At 37.9% G+C, this 24,595-nt stretch overlaps 1 protein-coding gene across 2 annotated transcripts in view; it reads left to right on the top strand.

Moving 5' to 3' along the window:
- The window catches only part of grik2 (glutamate receptor, ionotropic, kainate 2), a 134,036-nt gene that overhangs the window by 91,963 nt on the left and 17,478 nt on the right, over window positions 1–24,595 (top strand). For both annotated transcript variants that reach the window (XM_060870032.1, XM_060870033.1), the window contains exons 13-14: window positions 6,865–6,983; window positions 10,085–10,302. In XM_060870032.1, coding sequence (XP_060726015.1) covers window positions 6,865–6,983; window positions 10,085–10,302 — 337 coding nt within the window. The remainder of the gene's footprint in view (window positions 1–6,864; window positions 6,984–10,084; window positions 10,303–24,595) is intronic.

The raw sequence follows: 24,595 nt of genomic DNA, 5'->3' as shown, positions 1-24,595 counted from the left end.
TTCCCTTGATCTATTGCTATTACATTTTAAGTTTAAAACCCCACTCACTTTAGATATAGCTTTACTTCACTGCCCTTGGCTGGCGATGAAAGAAAATGTTCAAATGCTGAAAGAACATTCTTCCAATGTTCACACTGATATGCACTATAAGAACAGGCCAAATCCACAGGGAGGAGTCTCCTCTGACAGAGCACAAGAAGAAGAAATCCGGCTACTCTGAATAGCACAAAAGAGAGAGGTGACTCCTCTGACCCAGACTGAGAGAGAGTGTGAGCCGAGTCCTTTTTTGGACAGTACACTGGGGGATGTTAAACGAATCCTCCACTTTCTCATTCTATTTATAACGACAAGCTGCTGCCTGTAATGCTTAGCAGCCAAAGCTCAATAGCACAAATCACACAAGAAAACATGTGCAAACAAAAAAAAGTGTGTATGAATGCAAGCGAGAGAAAGAAAGAAAGAGAGAGAGAGAGAGAGAGAGAGAGAGAGAGAGAGAGAGAGAATGGGAATACTTGTGTGTAGGTGTGAGTTCGAGTGTTTGGCATTTCCTGGTGTGAATGGCAACCTCCCTCATCCCTCGCCGTTTCCTAGTGTCTCCAGCTTTTGTTTGCTTTTCTCTTTGGATGTTTCCACACTCTGCTTCAAATGTCTTTGGCCACGTCCTTTGTGATTACTGGAATGCATGTGTATTTCAAGCTGATAATCTTCACTCTCATGTTTCTGTGCTTGTATCCTAAAATACCGGAAATATGAACACATAAACAGAACAGACAAACAAGCATCGATAACTGTTCAGGTGTATTAAACAGACATTGGTGTAATTGTGCATGCTGTCAAATATAGTTTTAACAGAGATTAAAGAAAATTCCAGGTTTATGGGTTAGGTACTTTTTCCTCTTTAAACAAAGCCATTATATGAGACAGCTCGAACACCTTCATGATAATATAATGTAGAAAGCCAACTATCAAATGCTATCATTCCCAGCTTGGCACTAGAGGCATCCAGATATATCAGCAGAAATACTCTTCCTCAAAGCGTCACTCAAATATAACTTCTTAATAACAAGTATACTCAAACGGAAATGATGGAATGATGAAAGGAAATTTGGTAGCACTTTCTTTGAAGCTCACAATAAAAAAAAAATCATTAGAACTGTAATAATAATTATTTATACGACATGAATGATTCTTAGTGAGCATTTCTATAGAAAATGCACTCTTAAGTTCTTATAATGTGCTGTATGATGCCTTGATAACTTATAATCCTGCACCACAGCTCTTACTATACATTATAATGGTGTATTGCACAAGCTTTATATATAAATCTGTGAATAAATATAGACCTGTGAAATTCATTTTTAGAAAAAGAAAAGAAAGAAAAAAATAACATTTACGTAGTGACATTATATGCTTTATTTTGGTAATGTAATTTGGAAACACTTCATTCTGGATTTCTTACAAAAAACACATATAGAAATCTTTTGTATTTAAAAAAAGGGTTTAGTAGTTAATCCAAACTACCTCTGGTCACGGGGAGCCTGTGCCTATCTCAGGCGTCATCGGGCATCAGGCAGGATACACCCTGGACGGAGTGCCAACCCATCGCAGGGCACACACACACACTCTCTAGTAGTTAATAGGATCCATAAAATGCTTTCAACAATCATTATCGACTTATAGATTTTGAACTATAAGCACATGATAAACGCATATGTATGAATATGAGCTTCACAGAATGTCTTACTGAAATGTTTCCACCTAAACCACTAGAAGTAACAGATGTGTGAGATTAGAAAAACCCAAACCTGTCTGAAACACTGTGTAACATGGCACACAAAACATATTTCTTCATATTTGCCTGTGGTCATCATTTGAAACATGGTGGAGAAAAACCAAATGAAAAAGCTTCAAGTTAACTCTAAAACTTTTGGGGTGGCTCAGTCATGCTCAGGCAGCCCAGGAGTTTTATGGTTAATGCACTTGTGTTTTCTAAATGTTACTGGCGATATGATCACATACAAGGATTACAAGCTACAACTGTCATCTAAGTTGGTTCAGAATATGCACCCATCACCATTACTGATTTAATTTTTTGCTGGGTAAGTCAAAGCAGGTAATTTTTTCCACATTGCTTTACACTCGTTTGAGAAATGCCAAGCTTAGGCACGTTAGTAAATAGCATGTTAATCTAGCCGCGAAACCATTATAGTTTTCACTAAACCTTAACACAAGAATGCAGGTTTATTGTATGTGTCTGTGTGTACACATTTATTTGTGTGCATGTATTACTGCTTTTTGTGTATGAGCTGTAAATATGGTGTGTGTGTGTGTGTGTGTGAGAGAGAGAGAGAGAAAGCGAGAGAGAGAGAGAGAGAGAGAGAGAGAGAGAGAGAGAGAGAGAGAGAGAGAGAGAGAGAGAGAGAGAAATAACAGGTTGACATAATGAGGCCTGGTTGAGGGTTTCCTAACACTTTATGCTCACCGTAAGGTATTTAGAACGTATCCTTTTGGGTGCAGTCTGAAAATCAGATACGTACTGTACCTACTCAACATGATGCTTTTTTCATAAAACCAGATTCTTTCATTGGTTCTACTGTTGTTGTTTCCTCTTCTCACAAAGTTCCCCCTCTATTCCTATGTGACTCAGGGGATGAAACAGCTGAGTAAGTCTAACATGAATTTATCAAAGAGATAAGCCCCCTCGCTCCTGCCCTTATAACCCAAACAAGTATTAGTTTGAGACTGTGAACGAGCACCAAAGGCAATATACACTTATGTCAAAATGCTGCACATCCTTTCTCACTTTGTCTCCCCAAAGAAACTGCGCATGATGTGCCAGTCTCATCAAAAGCAAACTCATCACCAAATTGAGCAGTGCATTAATAAAAGCTACCCAGCTGGATACAGCAAATATAGTTTGATTTAGAAAGAAACTGTTGAAGCCGCACACAAAGTCTTGAATGCACAAACAGTTACGTCTTACTATGTTCTCGGCTGGGTTCAATTTGCTATTACAGTTGCTGCAGTGCAAACATCTCAAGCATAAGAAACAAAAGTGTGAATGCCTGGCTGGAAGAGTAATGTCCTCTGCTGAGCTGCTGCAGGCCCTTATCAGATCTCCTTCATGTCCAGGTGGAATATGCTATAAAACAGCTTGCAGTAGAAGGGATTTAACCAATCAAAACAGAAGGCACTAGGGACGCTAAACACAGGGCAACAAATGAATGTTTTAACAGAAGATTAACGCTTCACCAGAAAAGTAATGGCTACGTTGTAAAAATATTTAGGCTGATGCCAGATTGGATGACTCTATCTTATATAGTGCACTATTTAAGCAGTGATATATTTATTAAGAGTACAACGTTAGTTGGAATGAACAGATAGTGTGATGAATACATATACAAATAAGGGGTTTAATTTTAGTGGAAAGTTTGCCTATGAGACATCAGAAAATCAAGCTAGTGGGAGATTTATGGTCTGAATCTCATGGTTGAAGAACTGTCAGAGACCATACTGTCACAGACCATACCAACAGTTGATAGTTTCTACCTCTAGCATTATATCACAGTGTTTCTAACCGTTTTTGAGGGCATAGAATAAGCAATAATGACATCATCAACAACAGCAAACTTTTTAAGTTTAAGCCACACCCACTTTGGGTTCTGAATCCAGGTAGATACTTGAAGTGGTAAATAAAATACAGATAGTAGGCATGGTATACTCTATAGGCTGTATAGAGTCACTTTTAGCTATAGAGAGCAATAATAATGTGAGCGACGGTGATGTGGTTAGCCTATAATCTTTATTCGCTCTTCTTCAACTGCTTTATCTTTCTCATTATTGAGGCTGAGCCAAAGTCTATTACTGGAACAGTTGTCCATATTACCTTATCATAAAAATAAATTCATGTAAAATGTTATTTATTTTCAAGTGTGAAAGCATATAAGCAAAAAGCAATGATTCTTCTATTAGCTATTATTATAATACATATTTAGGATCTCCTAGATTCCTCTCTTTAACAATTGAAATAATATCCATAAAGATTAAATTGATAATGGCAGCTCCATTTATCATCAAATAATAAATACATTTATTTCTTACCAGGAAAAGCTCCAATAACCCTTTCTAATTACTTTGCATGCATGCACTCTGTGTGAATTCTTGGTGTTGGAATTTTAAATTGCTAAAGCACAATGACTGTTTTTATGTTTGTTCAATCCTTGATCCCATGAAAGCAAGGTAAATAGAGGTTCTATGCATATCAAGCTGTCAGTCTTTGAAAGCTGTTTTAGCACATTGATTACTGCGGATTACTGAAGTCTTTGAACCAAGGTCATCCTTATTAAAATGTATAAATACAGCACATTAGTATTGCTGCATTTTTTGAGTAGGGCTGAATGATTATGTTGGATTAAATAACAGAACTTCAGCAGTATTCTCCTGTTCAGTTTCTTCATCTAACAGACTTGTGTCACTCTTCTTGCCCTGTTATGAACAGAAACAACTGTGTGATCAGACCAATTCTTAGAAAAAGATAAAAATGCCTAGCATTGTTACCACCCAGCTGTGCACATGTTTCCTCATTCATGGCTTATCTCTCCAGATTGACCTTGCTCAAAGTTTTTCCCTCAGAGGCTCAGATGACCTGAGATTACAGAAGGTCAGCGTAATTGGAACAGAGTGACAGCTAAATGGGCTTCGTTTCATGGGCAGGCTAAACTGCTAAACTCCATCGCACTCAGATGCAGGCTGCATAGGTGTATCCTGCCATCTGCAGATAACAGACTCACCCATTCTTTCTGAACACCCCCTTTGGAGCAGAAGAGGGCGTCTGTGTAGCATTCCGATATATCGGAAAGGTCACAATCCATTTGCAAGTTGACAAACAAGCAAATCTACTGTGAACAACAAAAGCACACGGTTTCATTTAACCTCAAAGATTCCTTTAAACACAGAAAATCACACATGGGGTTACATAGCATATCAATAGATTTTATGTAAAGAATAAAACATGACATAAGCTGTTATAATAAAATAATAAAAGACTAAAGCAGCTATTTATATTAAGTAGTTTAAGAATGGTATGTCAAACTGGTTAGTGTCACATTAGTGTTACCGAGCAACTGCAAAACAAGATACACGTTAGCTGTTATAAAGATATAAAGAGTCCTTCCCTCACCAGCACCTCAATCAACAACAACAAAAAAACTCTAACCTGAAGAAACTCCCATGATTGTAAACTTCCTACCTGTTACAAAGTGCTGACACCAGCAACCCATTCCATCAATAAAAAACAACTCCTTACAGAAAAAACCTCCACCATATTGTCACAGTATTGGAGAACGCAGTCAATCAGACCCATATGAAGAATGGAAGCAATCCTTAATTTATTAGATGAAGACATTAAAAAAATACAACATAACTTATAACAAACCAAAATGCACACACTTGGAAACTTAACAGCATAACTAGAAAAAAGCATGATCACAATTACACATTACATGGAAATAAAACCCCAGCGCACAATGGCAAGCATTGTGAGCATGTTGTGAACAATGACTCGAAAAAAGGGCCGACACAAGAGGAAGGGTATAAATAGCAAGCCACATTAGTAGTAAATCAAGCACAGGTGAAAACATTCGAGACTTGATCACATGACATTCACAATGAAGAAAAATACCCAGCCCCAGTCCCATTATACATTTTTTTTCGTAAATAAAAGCACGTTTTTAAAATCCATTTTTTATTAGTTCCCAAGTTCCTAAGAATTTGCTGTTTATTTGATAACATATTACAAGAAGTTCATCAATATAAACGTTTTGAATCATTTGGATTCAATCAGCTGGGACTACTGTTTAGCTGCTGTTCTAGGAAAGTAATCAACAATTTATCACCTGCTAGATTCAATAAATCCAGAACTCTGTGGTAGACAGTTAGTAAATATTGTTAATGTAGTTTAAGTAGAAATAATGATCAGTTAGAAACAACATCATCAGTGGTCTTGAGCAAACTGTCCTTGGGATGAATGTATACTTTTACATACTACTATCAAAAATTGTGTTGTATTTATCATGGCAGGCAAAAAAAAGACATTGTATCTGAGTGTGGTCTTGATTGCTTACTCTTGAGCTTGTGATTACTTACTCTTGTCTTGCTCTCAGGCTCAAGATTCCTCCTAATTCTAGCACTCCAGCACAAACCAAATCAGGTCATGATGCTTAATTGTAGCCCAATCAACCTTTACTAATGCAATGTCACTTTTGTTTAACATGAATAAATGGAAACTCTTTGCTTTCTCTCTGTGAAATGCAGAGAGATAGAGGGAGTAGAGACCTGAGACGATGGGACAGACTCGTTTGATCTGCCACATTTTAATAAGCTTGTAAGATTATTGGGATTATTTGATTTTCATGTGGATAGAGTGATTCAGATGGCATCGATTAAATTACAGTGCCAACTGCTTTCGATGTGAGTGTGTCAACATGCAGAATTCTCTGGGGAAATGAAGAGGAAGGGATTATGGTCAGACTGAATGGGCTGCTTATATTAATGTTTCACATCAAATTACAATGTCTGCAGCACAGTCCCTGCTTCATATGACTCTAAGGTATACTAAAGTACATCAAATTAATTTACATGTCATATATCTAACATTTAAACCACCAGAACACTGAGGAGACTGATAATGATTAACCCTTAAAAGTATTTTTTTAAATGAACAGTTAATGTGAAAGGCCAGTGTTGATACTAATCTGTGTCTCTTTCTTTATCTCTTTAGGAGGATCCTCCTTTGTTGAGTATTTTCTCCATGTTTTTTTCTTTTTGACTAAGGAAAAAATTTGTGTTCTCTGTTGATTGCCACAGGTTTAGCCCCTACGAATGGTATAATCCCCATCCGTGCAACCCTGACTCGGACGTGGTGGAAAACAATTTCACCCTGCTAAATAGTTTCTGGTTCGGAGTTGGAGCTCTCATGCAGCAAGGTAGACGCCTCTGCCTGCCCACCCTAAGCACATGTCCCACTCTTTTGCTGGGGGTCCAACTTGCTCTTGTCAGGCCCACAACCCTGCATGGGTGCCTCTGTGCATGTAGCTAGATGTGGACTGGTTTCTGGTTCATGTTATTGAAAGATGGTTGTGTGAGTTAAAAGAAGTGGATGTGGATAGAGGAGCTAGATGCATCTACTTTATGCATGATTTCCTTTCATTGTCACTGTTTCCTATGGTCCTGAGGCAGGTAAGTCTAACAGCTGTGTCATAGTTTGCTGGAGAGCAAGAGACAACACCCTGTGTTTTAGCCTGACCCTGCCTGTGGTTATGTTTCTTTTGACTAAAGCCTGATGCCACATCTTTTTCCATTATCAGATGCCATAAAGTGAGATTGAAAAAGAAATAAAATGGTCCTGATCTAAAAGTAAATGTGGTGATTTTGTTTGGCTATTACTTTACAAACAAACTACATGTCCTTTTCTTTTATTATCGAGCATAATGTCTGTTTACTAGGGAAACGTAACATTCTAGATCATAAAAGAGTAATGGGCTCTATGGCCAAGCAGCATGGGGTGCATTCGCACTGCATTTGATCACTGGAACAAAACACAGAAAGAGAACTCTGTATTACTTTCTCATGAACGTTTGAGATTTTAGTCATGTCATAGGCAGCCCCCAGTGCATACTGCATGTAGAAGCTATAGTATATGTATGTGTTAGATTTAAGGCAATAGATTATAAAAGACTTCACATGTGGAAGGCAATCACATATCCCTAGTATATTTTGTGAGGGTGAGTGAAGTCTTTCATAGCTGGTAATTAAATCATCCAGCAAGTAACATAGCTAGGTAGCAATGTTCACTTTTTTCTTTTTATAAGCGGAACTGCTAGCAGAGCTATGAATTATAGGTGTAGGCACTAGATTTGTGAATCTGAGCAACTCATAATTCTTAGTCCATAAATCTACAGAATTTCACCAGTATAGATCGATTTAATGTTATGAGGCTCTATTTTCTCTTCATTCTTTATTCTGTTAACATCTAAACTATATATTTTTCAGTTTGGACGTAGCCAATTGACAAGTGCCAGGTCTGTGCTTATCATGCAGGAGATGAGAGTGATGTATTTGCTTGGCATATGAAAGGCTACACTGAGCAGCAGAAATTCTGACCTTGCGCATGAGAAACAAAAATTGGAAAATTGTCGAGTGGCAAATTGTCATCTACCTTATAGAAAGACTTTAAAGAAAGTAAATGACCTTTTTGAACATTGCAGCACCATACAGAATTACACTTTCCTTATAATAGTAGCATGAAATGTTGGGTACACTGGAAACATTCTGATGTATGGTAATACCTGATAATGATTTATAAAGAACCTTGATGAGCTGTGACAAAAGATACCTTGAGGGTAATGATAATTTAATGAGGTCATTTATTGACACTTAAAATAGCATTGTGCCTGTGTTAGAGGACGTGTGTGTGTGTGTGTGTGTGCTGCATCAGATGATGTGGTGTCAGGCTGAAGAGCAAGGTCAAAGCTTAACACTTTGTGTTGCTCTGCATGAACATCTCCATACTGAGTGAGTAGCCCTACACTGTAGAGAGGCTCCCCTGCCCGCGGCTTGCCAGCCCCCAGAAAACTGTGGGATGAGGTGTTTGGACATGACGTTACCTTGGGTACATGACAGTCAGCCCCAACCAGGTTATTTCTAGGTCAGGCCTGAATGTGGCCTGTTAGGATCAGAGTAGCCCAGTCCAGTGGGGCAAGGACAAAAAGAAATGTGACCCCTTTCTCTGACCTGTGGGTCCCTGTATGTGTCCTTTGTGTCTGTTCTTTTTATGTGACTGTCTGTTTGTCTGAGCCATTTTGCCAGTAAGCAGTGTGGACTGCAGGGCACCTTTTAAAAGGTGATGATGCGATTTGCTGGACCGTGTCTAACTGTGCACTGACCTGGGTAAATTTGTTGTATATTGTGTATAATTGTATAGTGTGTATAGTTGTATAGTGGCGTGTGCTGATAATCAGTTAGAACATATACCATGATAGTATATTCACTTAGAGGTTATCAGAAACACTTCAAATTACAATCACTGATCATGTGTTAAACCTGTGTTAAACCCCTGTGTTAACGTGACACATATGGTTTCAGCTGGCTTCTACTTTATTTTGACCAAATTTGAAGGCACCAGCATACGTGTCCTTCCTAGATATATATAATAAACTCTGATAAAAGTTATATCAACACATGCCTACAAATCCAGAGAGGCTATTACTTATTATTCTTATTCGTATTAGTATTGACATTAGTATTTGTCCAGTTGTTTCACAATCATGAGTCAGTTTCCTTTAGGGAGCAGTGAGATCACAGCTAAATAGTAACTGTGTAAGTGTGTAATTCAGCATGCAGACACTATATGGGCAGAGGTCTGGACCTGGATTCGCTGTCATGTCCAAACTCTGGGCTTGAATGGTCTGTGAGAAAGTCCGAGTGGGGCCTGATTGAATCACAGACATAGCTCAGCCCTGATTCACAGGAAGCACATCTTTCACACAGTCCATTACGTATTGACTTTACTGAATGCACAAAACCTAAGCTTACGGTTGTGTCTTAATGCTTGAGAATAAGCACTCTCTTACCTTTCCTACCCTTCAGCTATAAAAACCTTTTCTTTCCCTTTCCTAACCCTCTTTTGACATATCCCCACTTCCCATGCATGCAAGTTTAAAAAAAGCAATGAGGCAATGAAGTTAATCGATGAAAATAGCATTTAATTTAATCTTGATATTAGCCTTGTCATTCCTCAAGAATAACATTATAGAATATAAAGGAATGCAGACCCAATGTTAGTTAAACACAAGAAAACTTCTTCCATGTCTTTCTGGATCAGTCCAGAGCAAGTACACAGTTAGCATGGTTGTTTCTCCCAGACTATGATGTTTTGTGAATTAGCCTTAGTCTTATTCTTGCCCTGCAGCTCTACTCTGCTCTGCTCAGACAAGACTACGTCTGGTTCTTCACAGTCTCTCTCTAGAACCTCTCTAACACTGATGTTGATCCTTCCCTGACTACTCTCTCTACTCCTCTCTACTAGGATCTGAGCTCATGCCCAAAGCCCTTTCCACCAGGATAGTAGGAGGTATCTGGTGGTTTTTCACCCTTATCATCATCTCCTCCTACACGGCTAACTTGGCTGCTTTCCTCACAGTGGAGAGAATGGAGTCTCCTATCGATTCAGCCGATGACCTCGCCAAACAGACCAAAATTGAGTATGGTGTGGTGGAGGACGGCTCTACAATGACCTTCTTTAAAGTAAGTCCAAATGTGTTAAACTTTCAGCCAAACAGTACAAAGAGTAAAACTTAAATGAAAAAGTTGCTGATTGAACATCTCAGTGAAATTTTGAAAACTTTATTTCCCTATATTTTTTTGCGTGTAGAAATACTGTGATGGATTTGGAGCAGTTACAAATCTTACAATTGTTGTTGTAAAGTGAGCTTTTCTCGTTGTAATGCAACTATGTATGGTTATAGCATGCAACATATCTAGCTGACTTTTTTATATTTAGAAAATCTATTGTAGTCCTGATTGTACCATAGTGGTGCATCTCCCTGTGCCCAGGTATAATCCTGTGCTCAGGTAGCATTTCAGTGCATGTTCTCCATGTTTCTGTTTAGGTTTGCTCTGGGTATTCTGCTTTCCTTCCACTATCCAAAAACCATGCTGGTTCTGAATTAGTGTCTCTAAATTGCCATCTGACTACATTAATTTGTGATTATGATGTCTTGATTTGGTCTGGCTTCTCAACTAAAGTGTATTTCTGCCTCATGCCCAGTGTTCCTGGGAAAGGTCCTGATCAGGATACAGCAGTTACTGAATGTGAATGAATAATTGTGGCCTTGATTTAATAAGATTCAAAATTTGCTTGTGCAGTGGGATAAATTGAATCTTCAAATAATGAGCAGGCTGCAGGTGATTTACAGAAAATAATTAAGTGCATTAAATGTTCTCAGTAGGCATGGTAATTTCAGGTGTCAGAGACATCCAGGGTACTATGGAGTGAATTATGTGAGCAAAGTTGGAGTGGTGAAACGATCAAAAAATAAAATACGCTATAGTTAAATGTCCTTACATAGTGGAATTGAATTTTGAGTATTGTTATTGAATATGTTTCTATCAGTTGTATAAATAAATCTTTAGATTCCGAAAATCAGTTCTGATTCAATAAAAAAATCACCCGAACAATTGACAGAGATATAAGAATAAGCAAATTAGAGTCAGTATTTTTTTTTTTTATCACAATAATCTCTTGCCAAGCATAATGCAGTACATTTTGTACAGCTGAATGCAGTGTTAAGTTCTGTATAGTATGTGGGCTACATGTTAGACTTGCATGTAATCCCAGAATGTGAGATGTTCACTGCTATGCATAAATTATTAATAAAATGGTAGTATTTTAGCTGACAGACTGCTGTTTGGAGATCATGCCTGCTGTGAGTTTGAAATTACTCATTACCGGCTCACGTCCGCTAAAGGAGAGAGATGAAACACACGGTCAGTTCTATGCCAGCAGGGAAATCTTGCCTAACTGCAAGGTTTTGTGTCCCTCCCCATCCCATTCTCCTTCACTCTCTACAAAAATTGAGTGACTTTAAGGTTCATGTGCATATAAAAAAGATCGCTGCAGCCATCAAACACTGCAGAAGGCATTTTGCCTTGGCATGAGTTTTGAATACTTTCATAAAATGGGAATGAGCATAACTTCAAGGATACACTTTACATGCAGGATAGGCTATGTCTGATGAAATTCTTCTCAGTTGCTAGAAACTTACATTTTCTCTTTTAACCTGGTCATGATGTAGCCACACTGTAGCACTTATTGACACGGGGCAGTAAATGTGATGAGAGCTTTTTTCCCCAAGCATGGCCACTTCTGCAGGTGCTGATTTATTGATGAATTGATAGTCTGGGAGAGTGATTGACAGCTGGATGAACTGGCTAATAAACCAGTAAATTGAGCTGAGAGTATTGAGTGAACACATTGCACTGTTGATTTACAGCCAGTCAGTGTTTCCCTGAGTGAAAATAACTTTTAACGCTAAAAGAAAGAATTACTCTTACATAGCAAATGGAACAACAACAGAAATCCCTGCAGTTTATGTAATTACTGTGTTAGGTTTATTCAACAAAACAGATGACTAATGATACCTGATTATGTAAATGTCAGCATGGGATATACTGTGAAACTGAAAATGAGGTACCACACACACACACACAGACACACACACACACACACACACACACACACACACACACACACACACACACACACACACACACACACACACACACCAGCCAGTTTGAACTCCCAATCCAAAAACAATGAATTATTCAGGTGAAGAATCTCTGGTGTACTATTATTGGATCTAGCCTGTGAGATGTCATTGTGTGGCTACTGCGGGAGGAAAGGTCTTATGCCAACAGATGAGAGAATTTCATGCTGTGATAGACCCTGATTATTACAGTTATTTTGCTTCTCTTATTCAATAGCGTTTGAACCTGACAAGTGTGTGCCTTGGGTTCCTCATTGCTTATTCACAGAGCAAGTGGAAATGAACAGACTGACTTTTTGTTTACTGTGGTTTCTCTATTGATCAGGTAAAAAATCAATACGAATATCTTGCACATTTTAAATCATATTTGCTGTTTGCTGTTCTAAAAAACAAAACAAGCAGTCTTTCATTTAATAGTGAGATATTGGTATGGGAAAGTTCATGCCCATCATATACAGTACAGCCATTCTGTCAGTTAGTAGTTAGCAGAGATTACTCTTTAAAAACTATTAAACCTTTTCAAATGTTTCATTTTTAAAAACATCCCAGATAAACTCTTACATACAAAACTCACTCACCTTGTAAATGCAATAGGTTAAATGAAATATATACCAAAGTATAATGTATAAATATTATAAAATCAATCCTAAGAAAGGTAAATATGTATAAAGAGTTCAAATATAAATGTTTTTGTCAATAACATTATAAGAAAATAAATGTTATATATTATAGGATATACAATCACCTGTAATGTCTGTAATAGTGCCATATATTATATAAAGTATTAAGATATTTGTTCCTAAAAGCATTGTAAACAATAATATTGTTATGCACTATACACTTTATGCACTATACACGTAAGTGACAATAAAAGTATTTTAGTCATTTATACAGTATTTCTAATTCAAAGAACGTATTGAAAATAGTCAAGTGAGCATTTAAACATAATATTAAACCAATATTGTCTAATATTGTGTAGGTCCTTTTTGTGCTGCCACAACAGCTCTAACCCTGTCAAGGCCTGGACTCCACAAAATCTCTGTAGGTGTTCTGTGGTATCTGGCACCAAGACATTAGCAGCAGATATTTAAGGCCCTATAAGTTGTGAGGTGAGGCCTCCATCGATTGTCCAGCACAGATGCTGTTTGGATTGAGATATTGGGAATTGGAGGGAGGGTCAACACCTTGAAGACTTTGTCATGTTCCTTAAACCATTCCTGAACAATTTTTGCATTGTTTCAGGAATCAGATCATCACACTGTCTCTGCCAACTTGCCTTTTTAACATACTGATACATCAGACCAAGCTATTTTCTGCCATTTGCTATATGGTCCAGTTCTAATGCTAACATGTTTATTGTATATACTTTCAGCAGTATATACTTTCAGCTCCATATGCTTCAAGCCCTTAGCACTGCGTGTTCCAACAACTTTATATCACAGCGAACATAAAATTTTTCCCGCATTTGTGCGGCAGTAGCACTTTTATGGGATCGGACCAGGTACAGTAGGCCAGCGTTCAATCCCCTTGCGCATCAGTGAGCCTTGAAAGCCTATGACCCTGTTACCAATTCACTGATTGTACTTCCTTGCACCACTTTTGATAGGTACTAACTTCTGCATACCAGGAACACCCCATAAGACCTGCTGTTTTGGAGATGCTCTGATCCAGCCATCTAGCCATCACAATTTGACCCTTGTCAGATCCTTTCACTTGCCCATTTGTCTTGCGTCAAACACATCAGCATTGAGAACTGACTGTTCACTTGCTGCCTTATATGTTCCATCCCATGAAAGGTTCCCTTGTAATGAGATAATCAATGTTATTCACTTCACCTGTGAGTGGTTTTAACGTTATGGCTGATGGCGTTAGGAAGTATATGGATGCTTCAGAACATTATAAATTATTTAAAGAAAGGAAGGAATGAGTTATCAATGTACAGTAAATTAAATCAGCTTCTAAAATAGTTAATATATTTAATCTGGTGTCCTTTAGCTTAACTTACTGTTAATGACTTGCACCTCCTCTTACACTCATCCTGGAGGGAGAAATCTTGCCTCCTCTTGCTCCACTCCTCCTGCTGCTGTCAACACTTCACTAATTTGTTGTGGGGGATTTCACACAATCAGATAAAACCTCTTTGCTCTCTCTCACACACATACCCCCATGCACTTCCCCAACACACACAAACACACACACCTTTTCTTTTCACGCTCACTCATGCGAATGCATCTGTGTATTTTCAACATTCACGTATTTTCCTGCAGTGTTCTCCTTATCAGGCTTCACTACACCTTATTTTGCCATGGCCCATGAGCTGGATCCCTGCAGGACTGCTAGTGCTCAGCACTGAGTTTATAAGCTGTGATAGAGAGTGGAGCTGAATCATTGCCACTGATGCAATCTGGCCAGCAGGCATGGAGAGCAGCTACAGCCGCAGGGGAAGGAAAGCGTCTGAGAATAGAGCCTGCTCTGTGAGTCAGCTTCTGTATAACTAATATGACAAATACTCCAGATGCAATGCGTTTAAATACAGATAAAAATGTGCAAGGCATCAAAGGTGAAGAGATTATGAGAGAAGTCATTATGTGGGCAGGTCATATATTCATTCAATATATAATATATCATTTGACAATATATTGTGACTATAGGAATACTCAGTTTTGCTATTTATACCAGTTCTCAGTATTTCTTTGAACATTTTAAAAATAAATGACTCTGATATATTAGCACGGGCTCTGTAGTACAGATCATTATTTCATCCCACTGTTTTTGTTCTTTGAGGCGTTCTCACCTCATCTCATCTCTGACTGATAAGAAGACAAAGCCAGACATTTCCCTCATCCAGTCTTTTTATCTAGATACAGCATGGACCAGACCACTTAGCTAAAGGTCAGCACTCAAACTAACCTAGTTACTGTATGAAACAGCTGAAAGCAAAACCTGTAGTGACACGCATGGGAACACACACTGCTTCGCAGTCAGAATGTTATAATATGCTTAGTACAAATATTTGGTCCATTAAATTGTGTTTTTTTCCAACACAAACCTGTCTTTGAATTCAACAATTATTCTCCTTTTTCACATGTTTCTGTTTCTATTTCATTTAATAGCAGTGTCTAATTTGTATTATTATATAATTAATACTTGAAAAGTATGGGGGAAAAAAGCAAAAGCAATGGTCTTTGCAGTGGATCCATTGTTTTTTGTTATCTAAATTTCTTATTGGTTATTGTTATCTTAGCACACCTATTTAGCAAATGTGCATGGGTACATAGTTAAGTTTCTTGTGTTTCATTTCATTTCTTTCTTTCTTTTTCTTTTGATTACATTCCACCAAGGGGGGCAAGGTGGCTTAGTGGTTAGCACGTTCGCCTCACACCTCCAGGGTTGGGGGTTCGATTCCCGCCTCCGCCTTGTGTGTGTGGAGTTTGCATGTTCTCCCCGTGCCTCGGGGGTTTCCTCCGGGTACTCCGGTTTCCTCCCCCGGTCCAAAGACATGCATGGTAGGTTGATTGGCATCTCTGGAAAATTGTCCGTAGTGTGTGATTGTGTGAGTGAATGAGAGTGTGTGTGTGTGTGCCTGTGATGGGTTGGCACTCCGTCCAGGGTGTATCCTGCCTCGATGCCCAATGACGCCTGAGATAGGCACAGGCTCCCCGTGACCCGAGGTAGTTCGGATAAGCGGTAGAAGATGAACAAACGAATGAACATTCCACCAAAATATGTTTAAAAAAAACTCTTACCAAAGTTCAATTACTGTAAAAAAAAAAACTCCGTAATAGCAGCCAAAAGCTGTTCACATCCTCATTTCACACTGCTAACACAACAAACTCATTTGTCAAGCAAGCCCAATAGAAAATCTATCTGAGCAATTGTCTCTCCAACTGACATGCTCTTACACTCAAGTAAATCATTCAGGGTGCAAAAACCATCCATTATGGAGAAACTGAAAGCAACCATTTTACATGTTCCCACATTATCCTAATGGCTGTAATTCAAAACTATTTACATGTTACTAAAATGGTGGCTAAATCTGGGGTGGGGGTTCTTAAAATTCTCAGAATACCATGAATCAATGACAGACGCACATTTTCATTGCTTAAACAACAAATATTTCAGCAGTTATATGCAGTTGTATTTGACTTTAATGAAAAAAAAACATGACAGTTATTAAAGATGCATCTCTGTATTTGGTTACATCCCATATAGACAGATTTGAATTACATAATACATAGAAATACATAGCAAGCAGATACTGTACCTCCCCATGTTAAGATGAACAAATTCAGTCATGAATATGTTCATCTATCCAATTTAATTTCCACCACTGAATGCATTATGCAGGTTTCAAGTGTCCCAACCACCTGCTAAGCCACAGGAGAGCCTGTGTAGTTAAATTGAGAGGCTCTAATGGTTTATTGTTGATTAAAGGTTATAACTGCATGTTGTCCTTTAGTGTTCCCATTCATCACTGCCACTACCATTAGCATTACAATGCCAAAATATTGGATTTTCAAGAGGAAATGTCCTCAAAGCAGCAAGCAAAAGCAGAACCCCAGTCTATTTAATTACCTCATTGAACACATGCAGATCAAGGTGTCAGAGACTAATAATGGCAGGTTGTGGTCTTACAGGTCTTACAATGAAGGCTTTTGTAGCTAATTACAGACTTTCTAATACCATCACAATGCATTATAATAACATTTCTAAAATAACATCTTTACTGAAGCGAGAAGTCAGAGCAACATTCTTATTCATACAGCCGAAGTAAAGAGCGTTTGTGTAGTGAGGTGGAGCAGTGAGTTGGAGTAATGCCAGTGGTGACGCTGTGAGTTGAACTGGCATCCTTTGCAGGGCGTTGGGGGGTAGAGGGACGCCCTCAGCTGTGCTATTTTCTTTCAGAGTTTTTTGTTGGAGGTTAAAAAAATCTTCTGCATCTGTTGTTAAGTCAGGCTTTCTGTTAGCTCTTTGTGTTTATTTTTATGTATACAAACAAGAGTCAAAAACATACAGATTTAATAGTATATACTGTATGTGCTAAACAGGGCATAACGAGACATAGGTGAAAGTGATTAATGTGGCATGTGATGTTCTGGGGCTGATGGGTAGTACAGTTCAGAACAGTTATTACAGATATTAAGTGTGTCAGTTGCAAACTAGGGTATCATTTATGATGTACAGTTTACTAATATGCATATGAGAAGTTCAACCAGACATGTTTAGGTTATATTTACATTTATGCCACACATTTGTGCCAGATGCTCTTATACAGAGTGACTTAAAGAAGTGCTTTCTAGCAAGAAATACATCCTGATACTGATTCACAAGTTCAGGATCTAAGAGTATAATCAGTGAAAAAAGCTCTCTCAGGGAAGCAGTATAGAATACATTTTTTTAAAACAAAATGGCAAACTAAGTACTTTGGGTGAAGTAAATTTAATTCAATTTATGTGTATAGCGCTAAACTATATATCTCTAACATCTATTCTAATGAACAAGCCGGAAGTGACGTTGGCAACGAAAAACTCCCTGAGATAATATGAGGAAGAAACTTTGAGGGAAACCAGACTCAGAAGGGATCCCATCCTCATTTGGATGACACTGGACAGTAAATAATGTAAATGTAAATAATGTCCTTTCTGACAGTTTGTAGTAAATTGGAATTTGGCAACCAAGGAACTAATGGGTCAGTGTGGAGAAGCCATATAATATTGCTAAAAATACAACACTTAAGTAGTCGCTGCTAAATTAACAGGATTTTTCTGTAGTGTAGTTTCAATTATGCGACTTTATTATTTATGCACTAATTATTGTCTATGGATATGCAGTCACACCGTGATTTTGAGACACCTCAGTCATCATGTGGATCAAATATACTAGTGTTACTGCTTGGAAGCCTTATAAATACTAGTAATGAATTCATTCATTCATTCATCTTCTACCGCTTATCCGAACTACCTCGGGTCACGGGGAGCCTGTGCCTATCTCAGGCGTCATCGGGCATCAAGGCAGGATACACCCTGGACGGAGTGCCAACCCATCGCAGGGCATAGTAATGAATTCAATAAAGAAAATTATGTATACTCTATTTACATATGCACAGAGCTCATTTACTGCCTCAGCTTAACTCTATATGTCTTACATGTTACATAAATTATACAAAAATAATAATAAACAGAGAATACAACAGAGAATGATCTGTACATGGTAGTTACACTCCTTAACAAAATCTTTAGACCAGGGTAAATATTATAAGTATTCACACTTTGCATTAGTGGAGCGTAACCAGGTTGTAAGAACTTCTTCAAAATGCCAAAAGAAGAAACAAGAGCAAGAGACAAAAAATAAAGAGTAGGCAATTTATTGAAAACAGCATTTAAACTCAAAAAGGCAAATCAGAAAATGAAATCTTTAATCATTATATGGGGTGCTTTTTCCTTCAAAAATTGAGCTTCAGGTTGTGCAGGGGCGTCAAACGTCAGGTGGCTATGTGGACATGTTTCAGTGGACATCCCTCTTGACTGATGGCCCTCGTCTGTGTGGTATTGACTGGGTATTTCAACAGGGCAATGCTGCAATTCACAACACCTGTCTGAAGAAAGACTTCTTCCAGGACAATAATGTTGCCCTTCTGGACCATCCTGTGTGTTCCCCTGATCTAAATCCCCTTGAAAATGTTTGCGGATGAACGGCAAGGGAAGTTTACAGAAATGGACGTCAGTTCCAGACTGTGGATGCCCTTCATGAAGCCATCTTAACCACATGGAGCAACGTTCCCACCAGCCTCCTAGAAATAGTTGCATCAAGCATGCAGAAATCAGTGTGAAGTTATCAACCGGAACGGTCAGGCTACTCTCTACTGAGTCCTTGACACTTTTAGTTTTGTGGGTATTTTTGGGCTATTGTCTTAAACTTTTGATCAGCTGATGAACAGCCTGTTTGAATTTAAATGCAGTTTTCAATAAATTGCCAATCTCTGTTTTTTGTTTTTTTTTTTGCCTCTTTATCCTTTTTCTTCTTTTGACATTTCGAAGCAGTTCTTACAACCACCAGCACGAAATGCAAATACTTCTAATGTTTCCCGCGGTCTTAAGATTTTATTCAGGAGTGTATACTGCTTTACAGATTTTCCTCTCTTTATATCTGCAGAAATGGAATAGAACAAGTGATTTTTTTAAATCAGTCTAAAAATCCTCTACTCAACAAAGCATAGCCATTTCTATGTCTAACCTTGTTCCATAATGAGACGAATTTGCTATAAAACCTGAGACGCAGGGTGTATTCCTATTTCTGAAAAAATCCAGTTTAGCCTTCATTGTTTTTCTGCTTTATTTATTTTTTCTTTCCAACAATTTCAGTAGTGATGCAGACTTCACTTACTGTCCTTTCTAACTTGTTCTTGATATTGGCCTTATAGGAATGTGCTAGACACCATTGTTTCCTGAATGTTACATCTCTGATTGTGGTGTGTATCAAATTAATCAAAGCTTCAGATCTGATAGGGAAGTATATGCAGTGCCAATCTGTGACCACTTGAACATGATCAAAAGATTAGAGAAATCACTTATAATCAGACCTCACACTCTGAGCTCAGATGAAATAAATCTGCATCAAAGATGAAAATTGAACTGTGCTAGAGAGAGAACACTAAGTAGAAAGATAATGAAGAAGATGGAGTTGATTATTAGAGAAGTGAACAGACAGAGAGTGTTTATAATCTCATATCTTTGGGATTCTTGAAGTTTTTCTTGCCTTGTCTGCGTAGGAGATCTTCGGGTGGCTCTATAACAAACAGAAATAAATGATATCTTATTAATATTTGATAAAGAAATGATCATAGAAATGTCTCAAGCAACGTTTCTGGCATGAAAAAATACAAAATTCATATTTTTAGACTAAATTCATAAGAAGAGGTCCTTTAAATATTAAAAGCAATGCAATATTAACTGGAGGTAAAAATTAATAACAGTTTTTTTTTTTTTGTCCCTTTAGTGGCACTGATTTTATATGAGGAGAACATGGTCTTATTAATTCAGAGAACAGAATAATAGACATATTAATATGTATTTAAAAAAAATCTTGATGAAACCGGTCTGAGAGGGAACTATCCCACTTCACACAGTCTGCAGACTCACTGAATGGTGTGATGAGTATTACAATGGTGTAAATTATATTCTATGGCCTTCATTACCAAATCTATGAGAGATTTTGGTGCTATGTGTTACAGTTCAGTTCTGGTGGTTCACTGGGAGAAAACAGGTAGAAATGTCAGCACTGTCAATATGGTTTGTGGATTCTTGTCAGACTTTTTAGTCTTTATAGAAATTGAGAGCTCTTCCACAGTTATTATATTTGTTTGAAAATGCCAGCAATATTTTTAAATACATTCAGTTGGTTTTATTTCCCAACATAAAAAGAAATCAGTAGCCTAAATTAACTACCTTGATGCTGAAGTAAGAATGAAGGAATGATGTAAATGCTCTGTGCAGTACCTGTGCGAAAGTAAAAACCTCTTGATCACATGACTTTTTGGAGTCTTGCTAGATCCCCGTCCCTGTGGACATCTCTAATAAGAGGCTCTGCGAAGAGGAAAAAAATCTAAAACTAATTCCAGATCTTCGCTTATATCATATTCACGAACACACCCGTTTCATTCCAAATAATGCATCTTTATTCACTTACAGTACATCCCTTGTGTCTTTCCATATATCAAGCCTAGCTCATTTCTTCAGTGATATTCAGGAGCTCACTGAATGAACAAACATGCATAGAGGAGATGGTAACTTGTCTATTCTTCAGACTGCATGTAAGCTGACATGTATAAAGATGTGATGTAACTGAGAGATGAGGGAGGGAGGAAGGGAGGGTATCCATCGTTCCCACTCAAAGAGCTCCCAATCGAAAAGTGAATGGTTTTCTGTTGCCATTTGGGAGCAATAAAATTAGTCTTTTCAAGTGACTTAGATTGTGGTTACAATTTTTTTATTGGGCATGAAGTTAGTGTTAAATGTTAACTTTCTATTTATGCAAATGAAACTGAATTGATATTATAATTTAAGCCTGCTGTTACGTTCTGGCAAAATGTTCTAGGTCAAAAATGATGAAAAAAGTAAAATGTCTGACAGTGTGTATGTGTGTGTGTGTGTGTGTGTGTGTGTGTGTGGGGGGGGGGGGGGTGTCTCAGGGCAGGGAAGATAATAGGAACAATGCAGATTGAAAAGAAGCTTCCAGCTTTTGTGTTTGTGGGTTTGTTTGAGGGAAAGACAGACAGACATAACTATAACACAATTATCACACAGACTCACATTGTAACTGTGCTACCAGAGTGTCAGCGCAAATCGGAAAAAAATAACTTTTTTTTTGTTTTAAAACAAGACCATTTCATCCACCGACACATCGGAAGAGCTGTGTCACCAGTAAAAAAAACAATTTTAAGACTTCAAGCATTGAGCCTTTTCGGAATCAGGAACGCAACAAAACAACAGAAATGCTTGTCATAAATGAAACCTTTTATTAGCAAGTACACACTGGCGGGTGATTCAAAGTTACATATTTCACCGATTACACTTTTGTGCCTTTAGCAATTTGTGAAAATGTTTGCGCTTTTCTTTTGTTGGGTGTCATTCTGAGATAAAGTGAGATTGTCTAAAGCGCTGACAAATCTTCTAACCCTTTGCCAAATTGTGCAGGATTGGTGTTAGAGGCAAAATACTCTCTATTTTTCTCTCTCTCTTACTTTCTCTCTACCTCAGTCTGGTGGTTCTGCCTTATCAGCACTCTATATTCTACATGCTCAATCGGCTGATTTGTCAAGGGTGACTCCAAAAGATTCTGATAGGCACTCGGAAAATCACCCAGTTGATCTAAAATATCGACCCACCACAAGAAGTCATTACACACAATAATAGCAGGAGGGACCTTGAAGATGTGACTTAATTAGGTTTCAAATACCGTCAGTATGGCTTTGGAGGGAGAATAAAACTGTTCTGTTCTAAACAGCAGTTTATTCTACTGAACTAAAACATTAACTGGCATGTTACTTTTTATTATTTTATTTATTTATTACCAGAAAATCCCTTCCAGGAAATATTTATTTATTTATTTATTTTTGATAAAATCTAGGTCCTAGCACATCTTTTAAAATGTCATTGGATGCAAATTCAGACAAACCAGAGGGGCAAAACAGGAAACTACTAAATTAAACAGGAAACAAAATGAGACAGAAATAATAAAAACCAAGCCAAAAAAAAAAAAGGCACTGGATTAACATGACAATAAAAACTGAAGAAGGTTTAGTAACATTACTGATATGACAAGATGCAACACTACAGGTCAGGTTTGCCCAGGTTATTTAAAGGATAGTGTGTAATTGTGAAAAGTTGAATGAAATTAAAAGTATCATGTTTCAAAGCAGTAAAGGCTAGTTGTGATTAGTCATGTTATAGGTTTGGAGTTTGTTGCTGAGTCAACTGGGTGAGGGTTCTGGGAAATGGAGTTTAGGTTTTGAAAGGAGAGACTTGACAAATGAATTTTCCGTCAGCTTTGTGAACATTTGAAGACTTCGGCAGGAAGAAATTAGTGTTAAGTCTGTATTGAACTTAGAAATTACGCTGACTTGTTAGTTTCTCAGGAGCTCTTGGTTACACAATTCCAATGGACTATAAACCGTTGTATAATTTACTTTTACATTATTTCCTGTCTGGTGTCACCCAAATGAGTCTGGTTCCTATCAAGTTTTCTTCCTCATACAACCTTAGGGAGTTTTTCCTTGCCACCATCGCCTCTGGTTTGCTCATTAGAAATTTTGTATGATTGTCTTAAAAGACAGTAGTGGTGCACTAATATTCTTATAATTGTTCCATCATCTACTTTGTGCCATTACAATTTGGAAAAATTATGTTTCCAAAAAGCATTTAAAATAAATCACTGTGAAACTGACATCTAGAGCCCTGGATGAAGGGTCTGGAGGTTTTATTATGTTAACTGTTTTTGTATTAATGGGTTGTTTTTGGTACCAGGAAAATACAGTTGAATTAAGTCTCAGATTTTTTTCATACATGGGCTTGTGGCATTATCATATTTCTAGAAAGGTTTTTACTTTCACCATAATTCAGTCATCTGTGACTCCTTTTTCTTAAAACACATTCATGCAAAATTGAAATATGTCTTTCTTAAAGTGAATAGTGTTCAGTTAGTTTGGTTTTAAACAGTGCTGAGTATACGCCTCTACACCTGGAAGAAAATTATTGTATTATTTGGAATATATTTTAACATGTACTGTATGCTTTGGTAGCGAATAAACATCTAACATCTCTTTTCAGGGCTGCTAAGGTCATTTGAGATCAATTTCAGTATACAGGTATTTTCAGGTCATCAAATAACACTGCTCTTCATGATCTTGGTATTGTATATTGTCTGTATTTCCATGATCATCAGACAATGTGCTGCAGTGTGTAGAAACATGACTAGTTGTCTCTATCTATTCAATTCTTCTCTTCTATTCAATTCAATTCATATTCAAATTTATTTGTATCACTTTTTACAGGGGGGCACGGTGGCTTAGTGGTTAGCATGTTCGCCTCACACCTCCAGGGTTGGGGGTTCGATTCCCGCCTCCACCTTGTGTGTGTGGAGTTTGCATGTTCTCCCCGTGCCTCTGGGGTTTGCTCCAGTTTCCTCCCCCAGTCCAAGACATGCATGGTAGGTTGATTGGCATCTCTGGAAAAATTGTCCGTAGTGTGTGATTGCGTGAGTGAATGAGTGTGTGTGTGGGCCCTGCGATGGGTTGGCACTCTGTCCAGGGTGTATCCTGCCTTGATGCCTGATGACGCCTGAGAGGCACAGGCTCCCCGTGACCCGAGGTAGTTCGGATAAGCGGTAGAAGATGAGAAATGAGATGAGCACTTTTTACAATAGACATTGTCCGAAAGCAGCTTTACAGAACATAAGAAACCTACAGTAGTACTAAATGTTTAATATTATACAAAGATAGGTAATATACAAAAATTCTAAAGCCTGACTGAAGGTGACTGAGGCGACTATGGCTTCCTTAGATGGAAGAGGCAACTCCTACCTTGAGAGGAACCAGACTCAAAAGGGAACTCATCCTCATTTGGGTGACACTAGAGGGTGTGACTATAAACATACATTCTGACAATTGTGTATTGATAAGGAGGTTGTTTTCCTCAAAGGCCACATGTAGTTCGCATCTCCAGTTGGAATCCAGTTGGAGCTGGTACAATCTCTGGATGCCTCAGGATGGGTAGAAA

The sequence above is a fragment of the Tachysurus vachellii genome, chromosome 5, assembly GCF_030014155.1.
Source record: "Tachysurus vachellii isolate PV-2020 chromosome 5, HZAU_Pvac_v1, whole genome shotgun sequence".
In the NCBI taxonomy this organism is placed as follows: domain Eukaryota; kingdom Metazoa; phylum Chordata; class Actinopteri; order Siluriformes; family Bagridae; genus Tachysurus; species Tachysurus vachellii.
Note: the sequence above shows the minus strand (reverse complement) of the source record. Positions and strands in the feature narration are given on the sequence as shown.